This window comes from Mercenaria mercenaria, chromosome 12 (assembly GCF_021730395.1).
Source record: "Mercenaria mercenaria strain notata chromosome 12, MADL_Memer_1, whole genome shotgun sequence".
Classification (NCBI taxonomy): domain Eukaryota; kingdom Metazoa; phylum Mollusca; class Bivalvia; order Venerida; family Veneridae; genus Mercenaria; species Mercenaria mercenaria.
In genome coordinates this window covers 20,777,637-20,793,565 of record NC_069372.1, presented here as the reverse complement: position 1 = coordinate 20,793,565, position 15,929 = coordinate 20,777,637, and the positions used below count along the sequence as shown (strand labels likewise).

Below are 15,929 nucleotides of genomic sequence, written 5' to 3'. Positions count from 1 at the left end.
GCCCAAAATACATGTCAGAGTTATGGGACTTGACCCAGAGAGGTTGGTAATTGACCTAGAAAAAGAAAAAATAAGTTTCAAAGCTATATGCCTTTAATTGATGGCTGTATGTACTTGCATGCAAAAACTTAACCAAGGTGTGACGCCGACGCCGACGCCAGGGTGAGTAGAATAGCTAGACTATTCTTCGAATAGTCGAGCTAAAAATAAAGTCACAATATATTATATTATCATATACCTATAATAAATTCTGTCAAAAATACGGCATGTATTTCACAAGTAAATACAAACAGGCGGATAAAATATTCTGTATTGTAACTTTTGAACTGTTGCTGGAATTCTTTTAGTTAATATACATGACCAGACAGTTGTTCAAGTTTCGCACACAAAACTACTCTCAGTTCTATTTAAACATCGATAAACACTGAATATTTCGTCTGATAACAAAACTAACAAAAACGTGGAAGTATATAATAATAGGATTCTTACCAGAGGAGCTAGAGCTGGGATTTTGTATTCGGCTCTCGTGAATTTTGCTAGGTCGGATTACAATCGGCGTGCCTCTTGTGATTCAATCTGGCAAAATCCATGAGAGCCAAATAAAGCATCCCAGATCAAGCTACTATTATAATAAACCAATTTTATTATTAAAGATAAGCAGCCAAACAGACTTACAGGCATTTGTTCTTGGTCCAAGTCAGAGAGGAACACCTACAAGACAACAAAACTGAAACTGATGAATTTGGAACATCCACCGAACAACTTATTGCAAGTACACACAAACTCAAAACTGGTACGACATAAAACACGTTTGCAATCTTCTTGACAGGTATTCAAGATGGGTAGGAATTACTGAATGTCTTGAACGCATCTTTTCAGACAGTCCTACTTTAAAATATTCAACTTTCCTCGGCTATCTAGCTTTAACCTACAGTCGTTTTACTGTTATGAACAGCCAAAAGTGAACACCTTGCTATTTAGATTGTTCGAACTCTAGGATTATTTTTACAAGATTCATTTTCGTGCATTGTAATATTCAGACTGGACCAGCAGGTTTTAAATCATTTTATATATAGCATTATGGAACAAAAACCGGTCATTTTATTAAATTAAACCCTGCTATACTCATTGCCCTATGGCTGTGTGCAAAGTCAGGACAAATGTGACATCATGCAATCCAGAATCTGACCATGAAACTACCTAGCTTTAGTTTGTAAAAGAAAACTGGGAATAAGGAATCTGACAGCAATTTTCAGATGTTATCCCAACCTGGCATATGAAGGTCAGTTTAGCGAGTCATTGGGCACACACAAGATCAACGAAAGAAACCTTCAACTATGTGTGTCAATTAAGGTAGTTCTGCAGGTTTTGGTCGATATGTTTTCTAGATTGTAGAATTTGATTAAAATCTGATTTTCCAAAACTTCTGAATATACCGTACTTAGAAAATTCAGCAAATAAAAAGGATAGGGTCGTGTTTTTGGTTCTTTGCTAGACTGATTCGAAAAATTTGGACTACATGAAATTTTTCATAAAGCGCCTATGGGAATTTACAACTCCCATAACGTTTTCACGAATGGCAATTTTTTCACAATATAGATTTTAATAAAACTTCTCACAGTTGTAAATAAACATGTGACCAATAATGTGGTGAAATAAAATGTATAGATCCGTATGCTTAATTTCGAGATAATTCACCACTACTGAAGTGAACTGGACATTTCACCCTAATTTTAAGGCATTCTTTTCAACTATTTAACGTATCAGATGTTTTAATATCATATTTTAACTTTAGAAAGATAGTAACAGTGCCATTGTAATAAATTTACTCATAGGTCGTCATTAATTCATAAAATGAGTTTCATTTCTGAACGTTACGCAATCACTTCCTGTTTATCAAACGTGCAGAACTACCTTAAGTGAAAGAAATATCATTTCTGTATAATTAAGGACACACTATTCCAGCTGTGTAGCCTTTTAAGCAGTCTTGGTAACCTTATTTCATTCCAGTATCTCGAATCGAGACGAGCTCAACTTGCTTCACCAAACTTCATAGCAAGGTTAAATTCATTAGTCAAGGTAACACTTGTGACCATCCTGTTGATGTAGTAGAGCATCAGAATTTGAAGCTGCGGTGTTAATATAATCATGCTGTTATTTTTCTGAGGACCTTTGTAACTGAAGCACCAACAGCAAGATAGAATTAACTGTGACTCCACTATGAGTAAATGGACTGGACTTGGATATTTCATTTTTTCCAAGACATTTACTTCAGTGCACAAGCTCTATGCAAGCAGATTCAACTACAATTAAAGGTTGTTTTTTTCTAGTACAAGAGTGCTCCTTTACTACAAATATATCCCATGTACCAGATTTTAGCGTTTTTCTCTTTTTACCTGTGTAAAGTGTGCATCTGCATCTCAACTTTCCTTTGTGCTCAAACATGCATCAAGGTTTTGGTAAGGAAATATTTCTAAAATATTCACCGGTCAATTTTCTAAAATTGTAATCCAAATGTTTTTTATACATCCCTGAACCAAAACCGAACTTTAAAGGTAAATAGTAGTCATTTATTGAGCCACATAGAAAATTGAGATACAAATGGTTTACTCTTTGGGCGTTTTTCTTCACCAAAACCTTGCTGGTGTTAATGAATGTACAAAATGTTGCTCTATCAGAACAATGAAAATGTGATTTTTTGAAATGATTTCCAAAGTGTTGTCATTAGTTTCATCAAGAAGCAACATTTAGTACACACTTCTTGTAGAACACAAAGGGAAAGAAGATGCAGAAAACACAGTATATTTTTTATCATTTATTTTTTTTTCTGTAAATTTTCATCATTTTTTACAATGTTAACAAGAACAAAATTTAGTTTTAACAAATCCTTACTTGAAAGAGAAACACAGGTTGTACATCTCTATCAGCACATATCCTGGGCCAAAGTTCTCCAAACAATTTCGGTCTTGGCCGAGTTCGACAACAACACTCATTTATATCTAAATTGCACGTTTAAATTTAATGTTAATTAATGACAATTTTCAAGCGACTATTCAGTATTAATGGATAGTCTCAGCTGGAATTTAATCTTGAAGTTCTAGTAATATCTGCTTTTAAAATTTCAACCTCAAACTCAACCACGACCGAAAAATGTTTCGAGAACATGGAGCCTGTTATTCCATCAATTAAAGGCGGTCAATCACATTTGAGCAACATTTTATGAGATTGGCATTTTTCAGTTTCCATATATTCTGTTAAGAGATTTCTTTAAGGAACAAAAAGACCTACTGCATAGAGTAATATCCCTATTATAAAAGTTAAGTTTATTACTTTATATGAAAATTTGTAATTACTTCCCTTCAATATTAAAGTATTTAAAAAGTGGTCCATTTCTTTTGATTTCAATGTAATTTCTAGTTTTACACTTGCATCTGATAAATATTGGGATATAATTGCCTGAAACAAAAGTAAAGTTACAATGAGTAGCTTCGGAATTCACCTATTTTGATTATAATTTGGTTGCCCAACTAAGATAGACAAAGAGCCAACTAAGATAGACAAAGGGAGGTAATAATAATTTTCTAATTAATTGTGGCAAAATAAGTACTTGTCAATGCAAATCTTTGACCACTTTGATACAATTGTGCCAATATTCATATTATTCTTAAGGCAAAATATGTTTATTTAATTCATACTTATGCTAAAATAACACTATCTTGGTTGGGCAGCCAGGATAAGAAAATCAAATTTTAGAAATACTTCCAATGAAAATCTGACAATTATTACGAACTCGGTGAGCTCTATTCAGTGTAAATGATCAGCTAATTAAGTTTTGAACAAATCCATTTGTTGACCAAAATCTAATTAACCACCTTTAAGGATAATGGTAGCAAATGTACATACATATGTATAGTAAACAGAAATCATGCACAAATGTCATGAGAAAAATCAATCCAAATAGCACTCCAACTTTAAATATACACAATTCCTCATTCTTACAAAATCAATAGACTCGGGACACAATTACACAGGTACAATATCTCATATATACAAAATTAAATGCAGTCACTAATCACAGATCAGTTTAACTTAAATATCAAAAATAGTGACCAAAATATTATATTCAACACGTGCAAATAAACCATGAGTAGCAAATTGTATTTGCCTTTCAAAGCACCAATGACTTGTTCAAGCATCCACAAATATATACACACTGTCTCGACCCTTTCATTCAATGAACACAATCTCACAAATGCAATCTCAGTTAAACTGATTAGTGTAAAACAAGCTATTTTTATGCAACTCAGAAATGCATTTTGCTTCAGCAAGCGCATGTTCTAGTAAAATAAATGACCAAAAAATTCTCCTGAAGCAATTATGGAATGGAACTCCAGATCTAGTTTACAAAGAAACCGTGAATCTCTACAATATCAATGCAAAGCTACTGAATCTGTCAACAATTTCACATTTGCTTAGGGCAAATTTCTTTAAACATATTGTGAAAAAAAAAATAAAAAAAATGGCAAATTTCTTTTAAACATATTGTGCAAAAAGAACATCTAATAGATGTGATATGCAACAGAAAATTAGGAAACAAAATGAAAGACTCGATATTCATACATTTGTTATGTGCACTTTATATGACTTCTTCATTATAGAGAATGCAGGCTCATATACATGTACCTTGACAACTCAACCGATTTCTATTATATCAATTCCTCCACCATTACTTTTCTGCTCCGTTTTATTTTGTACACTGCTTTGGTCCAACTTTTTGGCTACAAAACTCGCTCCCATTTGATTCACATGGTTTGGTATATTAAGATTTATGGCAGGAGGCCCATTTGTGTTGGCCACTAGAGTTGGGATTTCTGTTGGACAAGGAGCAGTGGGGCTGGGCCGAATTTGCAGGGACTGTGACTGAGGAAGTGGCTGTTGCTGGACAGCGGCTCTACGGGTTCTGATGACCAAATTTGGATTTGACCAGGCTTGTGCTGATGGACTAGCAGATGCGGATTCAGGGTTGGGTTTCATACCAGCCATGGCCCTATAATCCGGGGGGTCTACTTTTGGCGAGAGTACAGTTTGGACATTTGACCCTGGCCCTCCATTTGTAGCTCCTGTGATGTTTGGTTTCACAAGGTTTGCATTACTGTTTACACTGGGATAGTCCATTACTTCAGAAATGGGTTTTCTTATGACTGCTTTGGTTGTAGTGGTTTGACCAGTGCCTGCTGGGACTCTACCTCGGATTAAACCTCCCTTGGAAATACCTCCTATAGACCCAGAGACCAGCGAGTTCACCAGACTAGCTGGTATTGACACACCTGGTGGAAGACCTTTGATATTGATAGTGGCAACAGGGTTTTCACCCCGGACTGGAGCTGGCTGAGCAACTGTGGGTTTACCAGGCTGTACTGGCGTCCCAAGTTTGGGAGATGGAGTTCCTGTTCTGGACACAGACACAACCTTGACAACTGTTGGGCTCTGGGATCGCGAGACAGAGGTCAGGTTTATTATGGCAGGACTAGGGGCTCTAGCACTGGTTGCAGCCGGACTCTGTGCTACCAAACTGGGACTAGTGCTAGCATTTGCAGAGTGGATGTGCGATGCTACAAGCTTGGCTACGGTTGGGTTAACTCTGACCTGAGACGACGGATTAGATGATGGCAGGGAATGGGGTACCTGGGCTTTCATCAAGTTACTAAGGTTTGGTATACTGAGGGGAGGCCTTAGTGGAGCTTGCTGAGGTACAGGTGGATTTGGTTTTGCCTGGGGAGCATTTTGCTTTGCCATCTTACCAGCAGCAATGAGGTTAGCTATTGTCTGCACAGTGGACTTTCTATGTGGAGCTGCTGTCGTGGTCTGGATGTTCACCATTTGACCACCAGCATTGTGAACTAGAGGGGATTGTATCCTAAACTGAGGAATGGTACCAAGCTGCTGTAGATGCCCAGATTGTGGGCTCAACTGAGGCATTGGGACCGATACAGGAATCATGCTTGTATTGACCTGTGGTGTACCAACTAACCTCTGCACAAAAGCTGGACTCTGTCCACCTACAGGGGAAACAATCCTAGTTGCCAGCCGAGTTGGCTGAACAATCTGCTGAGTTCCAACAACTCTGGGACTTTGGAGATTAATGGGATTACCTCCCCTACCAACAGGAGTCATCTGGAGAGGGGTGCCCTGAAGAGAAACAATATTATTGCCCACAACTATCCCTTGCGGGAAGCCCTGCATTCCCTGCAATAACACCACATTCTGAGGACTGGTCTGCTGCAAGACCGGAGGACTCGAGCTGACAACCACCATCTGTCTACCCTGGGGAGTGTTTATGAGACGCACAGTCTGGCCAGCCATTGGACTGTGAAAGACCGGATTCTGACCAGGTGCCTGGACAACACTGATGCCAGGAACTGAGGGTTGTACAGGCGGTGCCTGAACACCAAACTGTTCAAAGATATTGGCTCTATCTGCAACAGATTTCGATGGAGACTGTTGCAGCTTCTGAAATATACCTTCTCTAACACTATAACCAGGCAAAGAGTCAAGCCTTGTAGCCTCAGTTGTAACAACTTGTTGCCCAACAATGTTCTTTTGTACATTAACAGAGTTCTCTCCTTTCACTTTCTTTGTTCGCTTCACAGGAGATTTCTCAGACTTAATAAGCTTTTTCTTCACTTTTGGTTTACTACTACTCTCTTCAGCAAAATCAACAGTTTCAACATCCACATCCTCATTTGTATCATTCTCTCCCTTTCTACCTTTAGATTTTTTCTTAGAACTTTCTGTATCAACATTTTTATTTTTCACAAGGTCTCTAATAATCTTGGGCGTTTTATAAACCCACTGCTTCTTGGAGGGAGATTCCTCAAACTCCTCACCAGCTCCAAGACTCTGTCGACCCGCCCGGCGGGGAGACAGACTCAAGGACTGGGCACGAGCCTCCGCAGCAGACCTGCGAGCCTCTTGTGCTAGTTGTTTGTTCCGTTTTTTCACCTGTTGGTAAGCATCATCACGGCTGTAAGTGTACAGCATTTCGTCCTCTTCCATTTCAGCACGACGTTCTTCCTCCTCTTTCAATGCTTTTAATCGATTCAACTCCCAATCTTTCTTCACAGCCTCAATGTCATCCTGCAAATACATGGCATTCATGGAATTATATGAAAGCTTTCATGCTACATGTTTGTTTGAAAGTGAAAAGTAACCTGTAATAACAAGAACATATGCAAACAGTAAAACTTGCCTTAATACACAATGATAATACTGAAGCAATTACACCAATGCTTTGTGCAGGTATGTAAACAAATTTAGCAGTTAGAACTAATAATCAAACGTAGAACAATTAAAACTATCCCTCCTTCGAATAGGTTCCAATAATTAAATTCCCACCAACCTCTGCAATTTTCAGTTCCTCTTCATTGACAGGCTCCATCATTTGTTCTGTATATTGGACAGCATACCTTTCAATAGGTGTTAACTGAAAACAAAAGGTATTGAGTTAACTGAGGTTACTCCTTTCTTAACCCTTACCCTGCTAAATTTCTACAAGGGACTGGTCCATCATTCAATTTCTGCAGTACCACTTATTATTCAAAGGGATGTTCACTGAAAATTTACTGACTTAATAGCGAACAGTGCAGACCATGATCAGACTGCTGATCTTGGTCTGCATTGGTCGCAAAGGTAGAATCACTTGCCGCCAGCAGGCTAAAAGAGTAATATATTCATTTTAAGCAGAGTATATAATAAGATCACAAATAAAAATATTAACGTCCAGTTTCGTAGTCTTTTCAGGATTTACTGATAAATCATTTCCACAAGGATAATGCTATTTTGTACAATTTTAGTACCTCTTTATCAAGCATAGCCAATTCCTGTTCCACATGAGATTCATCTTCTCTTAACTGGCCGTCAGCCCCATCTTCCAGAGGGATGTTCTCGTCAAACTCAGCAAGCTCGGCTTTCTGTTCAGCTTTGACTTGATCTATAGCCACAGCATCAGTCTCGTCTTCAGTTTTGGCTAGAGCCTATTTTAAATATTTTAAACATGTAAAACCTCATCACAAACGTAATCTTATCGAATTCTTGAAAATTACCAAGGACAGATCAAATAAACAACTAAAATCATTCAGCTTTTACAGTGATTGACATGGAACAGATGTTAGCTCAAGTCTACCTTTTTCTTTTTCTGGTAAGACTTAACAAGTCAATATTGCTTTTAATAGAGGCCTAGAGATGAAACTTGCAAACAGACAAGCCACCGTGACTTTGAAACAGTCATTTCAGTACCAGAATAGGTCAATGGTCATCAAGACAAGCTTAGTAATATATGGATTGAACAAAGTTATAAAGTTCTAAATTATTTCTATTTGTAAAGGAGCTCCCTTAAATAACCACAGACAAACCTTACCTTCTCAAACTGAGCTAAAGCCATAGATTCTGTTGGATCAGATTTCTTTTGTTCTGCTTTCTTTTTTCTTTCTGCCTTCATTTGTTTCTCCTTCTCTTCTTGTTCCTTCTCTTTGACCAGAGATTCCAGGCCCGATGGTTCCGAGAATAGCTCACTGATTGTGTTCTGAAATTTGTAAGTTACATGAAAAGATGTCACAGCTGCAAAAAATAGGTTTACACAAAACATTCGAACCAGGCAGCCCAACTTACCCATCTTGTTCATTTTATCCACCTCTGTGCAATGGTAGAACATGTGGTTTCTAGAAGAATTATATTATATATATTTTGTCAGCTGCCAATAAATGGTAGACCTTATTAGTCGGCAAGAATTTCTGTAGACTTTGTTTAACAGGCATTTTAAAATTTTAAAGGAGATCTTGAAATATGATTTTATATCAAAAGTTGTATGTGAAGATAACTATGATCCATACCTCTTTAAAGAAGGCTGTGGTAAAGTTGCCTCCTTCTATTGCCATATCACCTAACATTCTTTTCTGGTTGGCTTTCTTCAGTATGTTCTCTTCTACCGTTTTCTGGCTCACCAATCTGAAAGGGAAATACCAATTGTTGTTGTATGTATTTTCATTACAAGTCTTACATAAAGTATACTAAGAACTCAGATCCTACACATATCTTCCAATGGAACTGAAGAAAACAAGTACTGTGAAATCATTAATATTCGTCGGGGACTAGTTTTCGTGGATTTCGTGGTTGAGTCAATCCACAAAATTTAATCCCAACGAACAAGTAAAATTTCCCTTCATTTTATGTCCAAAGTTGAAATCCACGAATTCAGATGCCCACGAAATTGCCGTTTTGACCAAAACCACGAAATTTAATGATTTTACAGTATCTATAATCTTCCGTGTATACAAAACAAAAAGCTAATACAAGTTTTCCCTGCCATCCATATACCAGGCAATTCACCTTGTGAGACAAGATATGAAGATAAATCTTTATAATCATCGAGAGCTGGACTGACCTATAAATATGGACATCTCTGGTTTGACCAATACGATGACATCTATCCTGTGCCTGGGCATCCATGGTAGGGTTCCAATCACTGTCATAGAATATAACTGTATCAGCACCAGTCAGGTTCACACCTATACCTCCTGATCGAGTGGACAGGATGAACACAAAGATCCGCCTGTCTGCATTGAAACGGTCCATCAGTTGCTGAAATATAACAATCATTGGTTTGATTTCATTTCATAGATTAAAACAATACTATTCATTGCTTCAAAGTGGCAATAAAAGAGCACACTGCAATATGGACTTTGTCTATTGTACATTTATTGTTGATCATCGAAAGGTACTCCCAAACAGCTTGGGTGAAATTTTTCAACATGTTCATTTCCACAAAGTTTGACATAGAATGTATATACGACACTGAAAAATGACAAAGTGGATGATAATGAAAGTTACATATTGGTAAGAATGCAATAAGACTTCTATAAATTTCCTGTATTATTACAAAAGCGGTTTACTATCTTCTGCGCGGTACTTTCGGTTATTTATAACAATATCTTACAAATATCTTATGTCAATAAGTTTGTACCACACGTCACTTTCAGAGTACTCACTTTCTATGGCTTTTTTTTAGAGAAATCATTTTTTTGCCTAAAATGTGTGGGTTAGTCCCTTTAAGAGGTTTACTCATGGATTCCACCTGAAGATACTTGCCCAACTGACAGACTCAAATTGGTGATAAGGAACACTATACTAAAAGGAATCAATCATATCATTCACCCAGCTATCAATTATACTATTGTATGTACAGCACTGCGAATTTTATGGCATTTTTATCCAGCACAAGAACTGCATCATGCTTTTCTACCGCATTATGAACTTCATGATACTTTTATACAACACTATTCACTTCACAAAATGTTTGAACTAACCTGTCTCTGTTCTATTTTGGTGGTACCGTCAAGACGCAAGTATCTATGGCCGTGGTAGTTGAGGAAAGCCTCCAGAATGTCCAACATCCGAGTCATCTGGGTAAATATCAACACTCTGTGGTCCTCCGTTTTTAGACGATGTAATAAAATGTCTAAAGTCTGCAGCTTTCCTACAAAGTGAAAACAAACAATACCTTTAAAACTTGCAACAAACCAAGCTATATAATTAGATTTCCATTAAGACAGACCAAAACTTGGATCGACCTTCGACAATTTCGGAGATATTCAGTTTTACAAATGTAACCTTTACACAAGGACCAAACTATCATACAGACAGTAAAGTTCGTATAATGGCTAGATTTATTTTGGCCATGTTATGGAATCCTAAGGTCTAAAGAAGACCCTGAACAACGAGATGGCCTAATGATGCAAGATTACACTGAACAAATAAGGATTTTATAATTTGATGTACATGTCTTCCGAAAAAGCTCAAAGCAGGTCGTCTTTCAATCACCTAATGAGCTGTCTCCAGAACTGCGTAAACTATTTTGTCTTTCTCAAGCCAGCTAGACGACTATAAGACATGAAAGAATCAGGAGATATTCAGTTTCACATATGTAACCATTATACAATGTCCAGACTATCATACAGGCAGTCAAGTTAGTATAATGGCTCAATTTATTTTGGCCACGTTATGGAATCCTAAGGTCTAATGAAGACCCTGAACAACGAGATGGCCTAATGATGTAAGATTACACTGAAAAAATGATGATTTTATAAAAGAAGTTGCTGAATTTGATGTACATGTCTTCAGACAAGAGCTCTGAGCAGCTGGTCTTTTAATCACATAATGAAAGTCTCCCATGACTGTGTAATAAAGTCTGTGAAACCAATCTTCCACAAGCCAGACGACTATGGGAACTAGAAAATGCTTTTGTAAAAAAGCGCATGTCTCCCCCAATGCAAAGTCCTATAGGCAAAAAGTCAATAGGGGTCAGGAGCGAAAGTCAAAGAGACACTGATGGTTGGCTGCAATAGGGATCATCTACTTGGCATGTCCAGTCATACCGCTAAATTTCAACACTCTTGGCCTAGTGGTTCTCAAGTCACTGTTCAGGCTCCTGTGACTTTGACCTTTGATCAAGTGACCTCAAAATAAATAGGGGTCATCTACTCTGCATGTCCAATCATCCTATTAGGTTTCAACATTGTAGGTCAAGTGGTTCTCAAGTTATTTCCAAAAAATGATTTTACATGAACAGGCCACTGTGACCTTGACCTTTAATAGACTGACCCCAAAATCAATAGGGGTCATCTACTCTGCATGTTCAATCATCCTATGAAGTTTCAACATTCTGGGTCAAGTGGTTCTCAAGTTATTGATCGGAACTGGTTATCAATGTTCAGGCCTCTGTGACCTTGACCTTTAATGGAGTGACCCCAAAAACAATAGGAGTCATTTACTCTGCATGAACAATCATCCTATGAAGTTTCAACATTCTGGGTCGAGTGGTTCTCAAGTTATTGATTGGAAATGGTTTTCCATGTTCAGGCCCCTGTGGCCTTGACCTTTAACAGAGTCACCCTTAAATCGTTAGGGGTCATCTACTCTGCATGACCAATCATTCTATGAAGTTTCATTATTCTGGGTCAAGTGGTTCTCAAGTTACTGACCGGAAATGGTTTTCAATGTTCAGGCCCCTGTGACCTTGACCTTTAATGGAGTGACCTCAAAATCGTTCGGGGTCATCTACTCTGCATGACCAATCATCCTATGAAGTTTCAACATTCTAGGTCAAGTGGTTCTCTAGTTATTGATCGGAAATGGTTTTCCATGTACAGGCCCCTGTGACCTTGACCTTTGATGGAGTGACCCCAAAATCAATAGGGGTCATCTACTCTTCATGACCAATCATCCTATGAAGTTTCAACATTCTGGGTCAAGTGGTTCTCTAGTTATTGATCGGAAATGGTTTTCAATGTTCAGGCCCCTGTGACCTTGACCTTTGACGGAGTGACCCCAAAATCAATAGGGGTCATCTACTCTTCATGACCAATCATCCTATGAAGTTTCAACATTCTGGGTCAAGTGGTTCTCTAGTTATTGATCGGAAATGGTTTTCAATGTTCAGGTCCCTGTGACCTTGACCTTTGACAGAGTGACCCCAAAAACAATAGGAGTCGTCTACTCCAGCAGCCCTACATCCCTATGAAGTTTGAAGGTTCTAGGTCAAATGGTTCTCCAGTTATTGCTCGGAAATGAAGTGTGACGTACGGACGGACAGGGCAAAAACAACATGTCTCCTGGGGGAGACATAATTAAAGAATCGGGTCCAGAACAGACTCGCACAAATAACCATATAGAATGCGAAAATAAGTGTTTCTGAATCAGTATTTCCGCTAGTACCTTCTTCAGGGTGTATAATTCTCCGGACTCTCGATTTAATTAAAGTGCAGTAGCATGCCAAGTGTGCAGCTCTCTAATAAAGCTGAAGGGCCATTATACATTTATAGATGGGCATATTGGCTCGAACGTAACAGAAAATAGAAATTTTCAGTTAAAAGCAACTGTACATCATCACATCACAGTTTCAGTTCAAACTTTATATTTCTGAATATCAAATGATGATGAGCCTTGTGGTTAAAATATTTTTTTAAGGATTTATGTTTAGCGTTCTGTAATTAGGTAGTACATTAAGTGTTTAAAATCTAGTTCAAATTAATCGAGGACTCCCTATTTTTCACTGGAACTTGCAGATATGAAAATTTTAAGACACTAAAAACTCACTATTTACATTTCTAAAATCATTACTGTTATAATATACAAATACTGACCACAGTCATACTGTATAAGCCGTAACTCTGGGAACTGTACATTCATTCTGGTACAAATGTTATGGTAGTTGGATGTTTTAGGCGAGAGCTCTGTACGAAGTAATGTCTCTCTGTACGACTCCTCTCTGAGGTATGACGGTGGCGGATGAGAAACATGCATACGTATCGTCTGAGATTGCACTGGTGGGGTTACAAATACAAACCTGAAACAATGAATTACTCTCGGTAATTTACTAAATTACTAGTTTTAATTTTGTCTAAATAACAAGGTTCAAAAGATTAATTACATATTATCAGAACATTTCTCACATAAACCTGTATTAACCAAATTCTATTAATTGTCTTCTTTCACACGGTTCTCTTTTTAAGCTTTAATGAAATTATTTCAAATTAAAGTGACCCGCCAATTTAAACAGCATCTCACTCCTGCGAATACGGATGTTCACTTTATCAGAACGTCAGCATTATTATTTTTTTATTTGGGTTTTACGAGGCACCAACACAGTATAGGTTATATGGCGCCAAACAGGACTACAAATTTTGGTTCCAAATCTCATTTACATCGAAATAAAAACACGAGGTATGGAATCAAAATTTGCATACCTGCTGGAATCACAGAGTTACTGCAAAACAAAGTGTTAAGACCCTATTTGTCGCCTCTTACGATCATGCAAGGGTAAGGCAGTGGTTCCAATTCTTTTCATACACAGATCGTCCCAGAACCACATGGGGCATTATTAAGAGCAAATTACTTCAAGTCGTGACTATGACTCAAAACATGTTACCACATTCGTAAAGCCTGGGAAATTATTCCCTGTTAAGTTTAACTAATCTTGTGACTGTAAAATTTCAACAGCTACATTTTAATAGCTACAAAACATACATGTGTTCAATATGATCATGTTTTCCTGCTTGGCTACCTATTTATGAACAAAATTGTTTCAGGTTAAGGTGACCAGCCAATCTAGAGAGAATCTGACTGGTGCATAATACTGACGCTTACTTTACGAGAACATCAGCACTACAACAACAAAATATTGAACTAGTGACTCTATGTCTCGATTTATACATGTGCTAGTGAATTGGCCTTGGCAAAAAGAAAATACAGTTGTGCAAAGTTTTGGTAATATATGCTGCTCTGGAAGCATAAAACTCATTAGCAGTTTGATGACATAGTCATCAATAAGACTCAGTAAGTACTATCAGCATGTGAAGTTTGAAGGTCCTGGGTGCAGTGGTTTGCAAATAAAGTGCCTTCATGCAAAAAGTTAACGTTATGACAAACGAACGAACGGACGGACAGTTGAAAATTAATATGCCTCCCTTTGGGGGCATAAAAAAACCCTGAAATGCAATACCAGCAGAAGAATTTAAATGTAGTGTCTAGTTTCAAATGCATTGTGTCACCACCTTCAAACTTAGTGAACGTGAAAATTAAGAAAACCTTTTACCTATCTAATATATTTTCCAACTCCTGTAAATACTGTTCTGGAGTGTGAATAATATCTGAAAGCACTGAGGTCTGGTTCCATAAATATTTAGGATGATAACGATTTGTACATAATTTTGCACACTGACAATGTATATGACCCGGCCCATTCCACTGGGTAGTATCACGGTTTCTATATGTCTTACTAGTGTATGGGTCTTTGAAAATGTTAACAGCATCACATAAATCCTGTCCATAAACTGGTTTACGTTCACAATGTTGTTTGTTTGTTCTAGAAATATAGTTCAACCTTTCTCTTTGCTTACACATCTGTTTATCATACAGTGGTTCCTGAAAAAAAATAAATTAGTTAAGAATCAGTTCACCTTTGCAAAATAAAATCGCTTACTAAAAACAATGAGGTTTAATAACATGACTCGCATTGAACTTCAAACAAATATGAAATTTTACTTTAAAAAAAAAATCTTGTTCATTTTGCTTCAATTTTGTGACTATCAGAACGTTCTGTCGTTTTCATTAAAAAAACTAATTTTGTGTTTGTTCTGGGTTTAACGCCGTTTTTCAACAGTATTTCAGTCATGTAATGGCGGGCAGTTAACCCAACCAGTGATCCTGGATTCTGTACCAGTACAAACCTGTTCTCCACAAGTAACTGCCAACTTCCCCACATTAAATTATCAGAGGTGGCGGGAAGTAAAGCAAAAATGAAGAAGACTTGTATCCTAAAGAGGCAAGGCAAGACTAGCCTTCATAGATTATTGCCCAGAAACTACACTGTCAAATTTTGTAAATGTTTATAAACTTATTTCTCAGAAATGAACTTTTTCATCTGAATGATCTACCAAGGAAATGAGTGTTGCTGGCATGTGGATATTTGGCCATTATCTGCTTTTAGTGGAAAAATGACAGTGCTGGTCATCATAAAATACATAACAGCTCAATAGAATGCCATTCTTTAATGAACCTATCTTTTGTCTTGGAATGTCTGTGGATGTGTTTTTATTTTCATTTTTGACCAAATACATGTGAGGATGCCTGTAATACTTCACTTTAACTTCTTCTTTCAATGGCTATTGTCAGCATTGCATCAACTTAGTACTTTTGATAATATGCCAATATATTGTATCACAAAGTACACATTACCCATTCAGCTTGTTTAAAAGCCAGTACTCATACCCATAATTCACAATCTGTCGGGAGAAATAATGTTTTGTACAAAGAACTTCATCCAATAACATAGCCCTTTCTTTTCACATTTTTAGAGGAATTCAAGCTGGGTTTTT

The 15,929-nt window shown here is 37.3% G+C and overlaps 1 protein-coding gene across 1 annotated transcript in view; it reads right to left on the bottom strand.

Moving 5' to 3' along the window:
• LOC123533171 (helicase domino-like) overlaps window positions 1-15,929 on the bottom strand; it is a 91,044-nt gene that overhangs the window by 12,001 nt on the left and 63,114 nt on the right. Inside the window, exons 29-38 of the mRNA XM_053520468.1 lie at window positions 14,648-14,976; window positions 13,197-13,399; window positions 10,362-10,531; window positions 9,440-9,636; window positions 8,889-9,003; window positions 8,417-8,581; window positions 7,857-8,033; window positions 7,400-7,483; window positions 7,003-7,137; window positions 676-711 (exon numbers count right to left, since the gene is read on the bottom strand). Of these exons, the coding sequence (XP_053376443.1) occupies window positions 676-711; window positions 7,003-7,137; window positions 7,400-7,483; window positions 7,857-8,033; window positions 8,417-8,581; window positions 8,889-9,003; window positions 9,440-9,636; window positions 10,362-10,531; window positions 13,197-13,399; window positions 14,648-14,976 (1,611 nt within the window). The remainder of the gene's footprint in view (window positions 1-675; window positions 712-7,002; window positions 7,138-7,399; window positions 7,484-7,856; window positions 8,034-8,416; window positions 8,582-8,888; window positions 9,004-9,439; window positions 9,637-10,361; window positions 10,532-13,196; window positions 13,400-14,647; window positions 14,977-15,929) is intronic.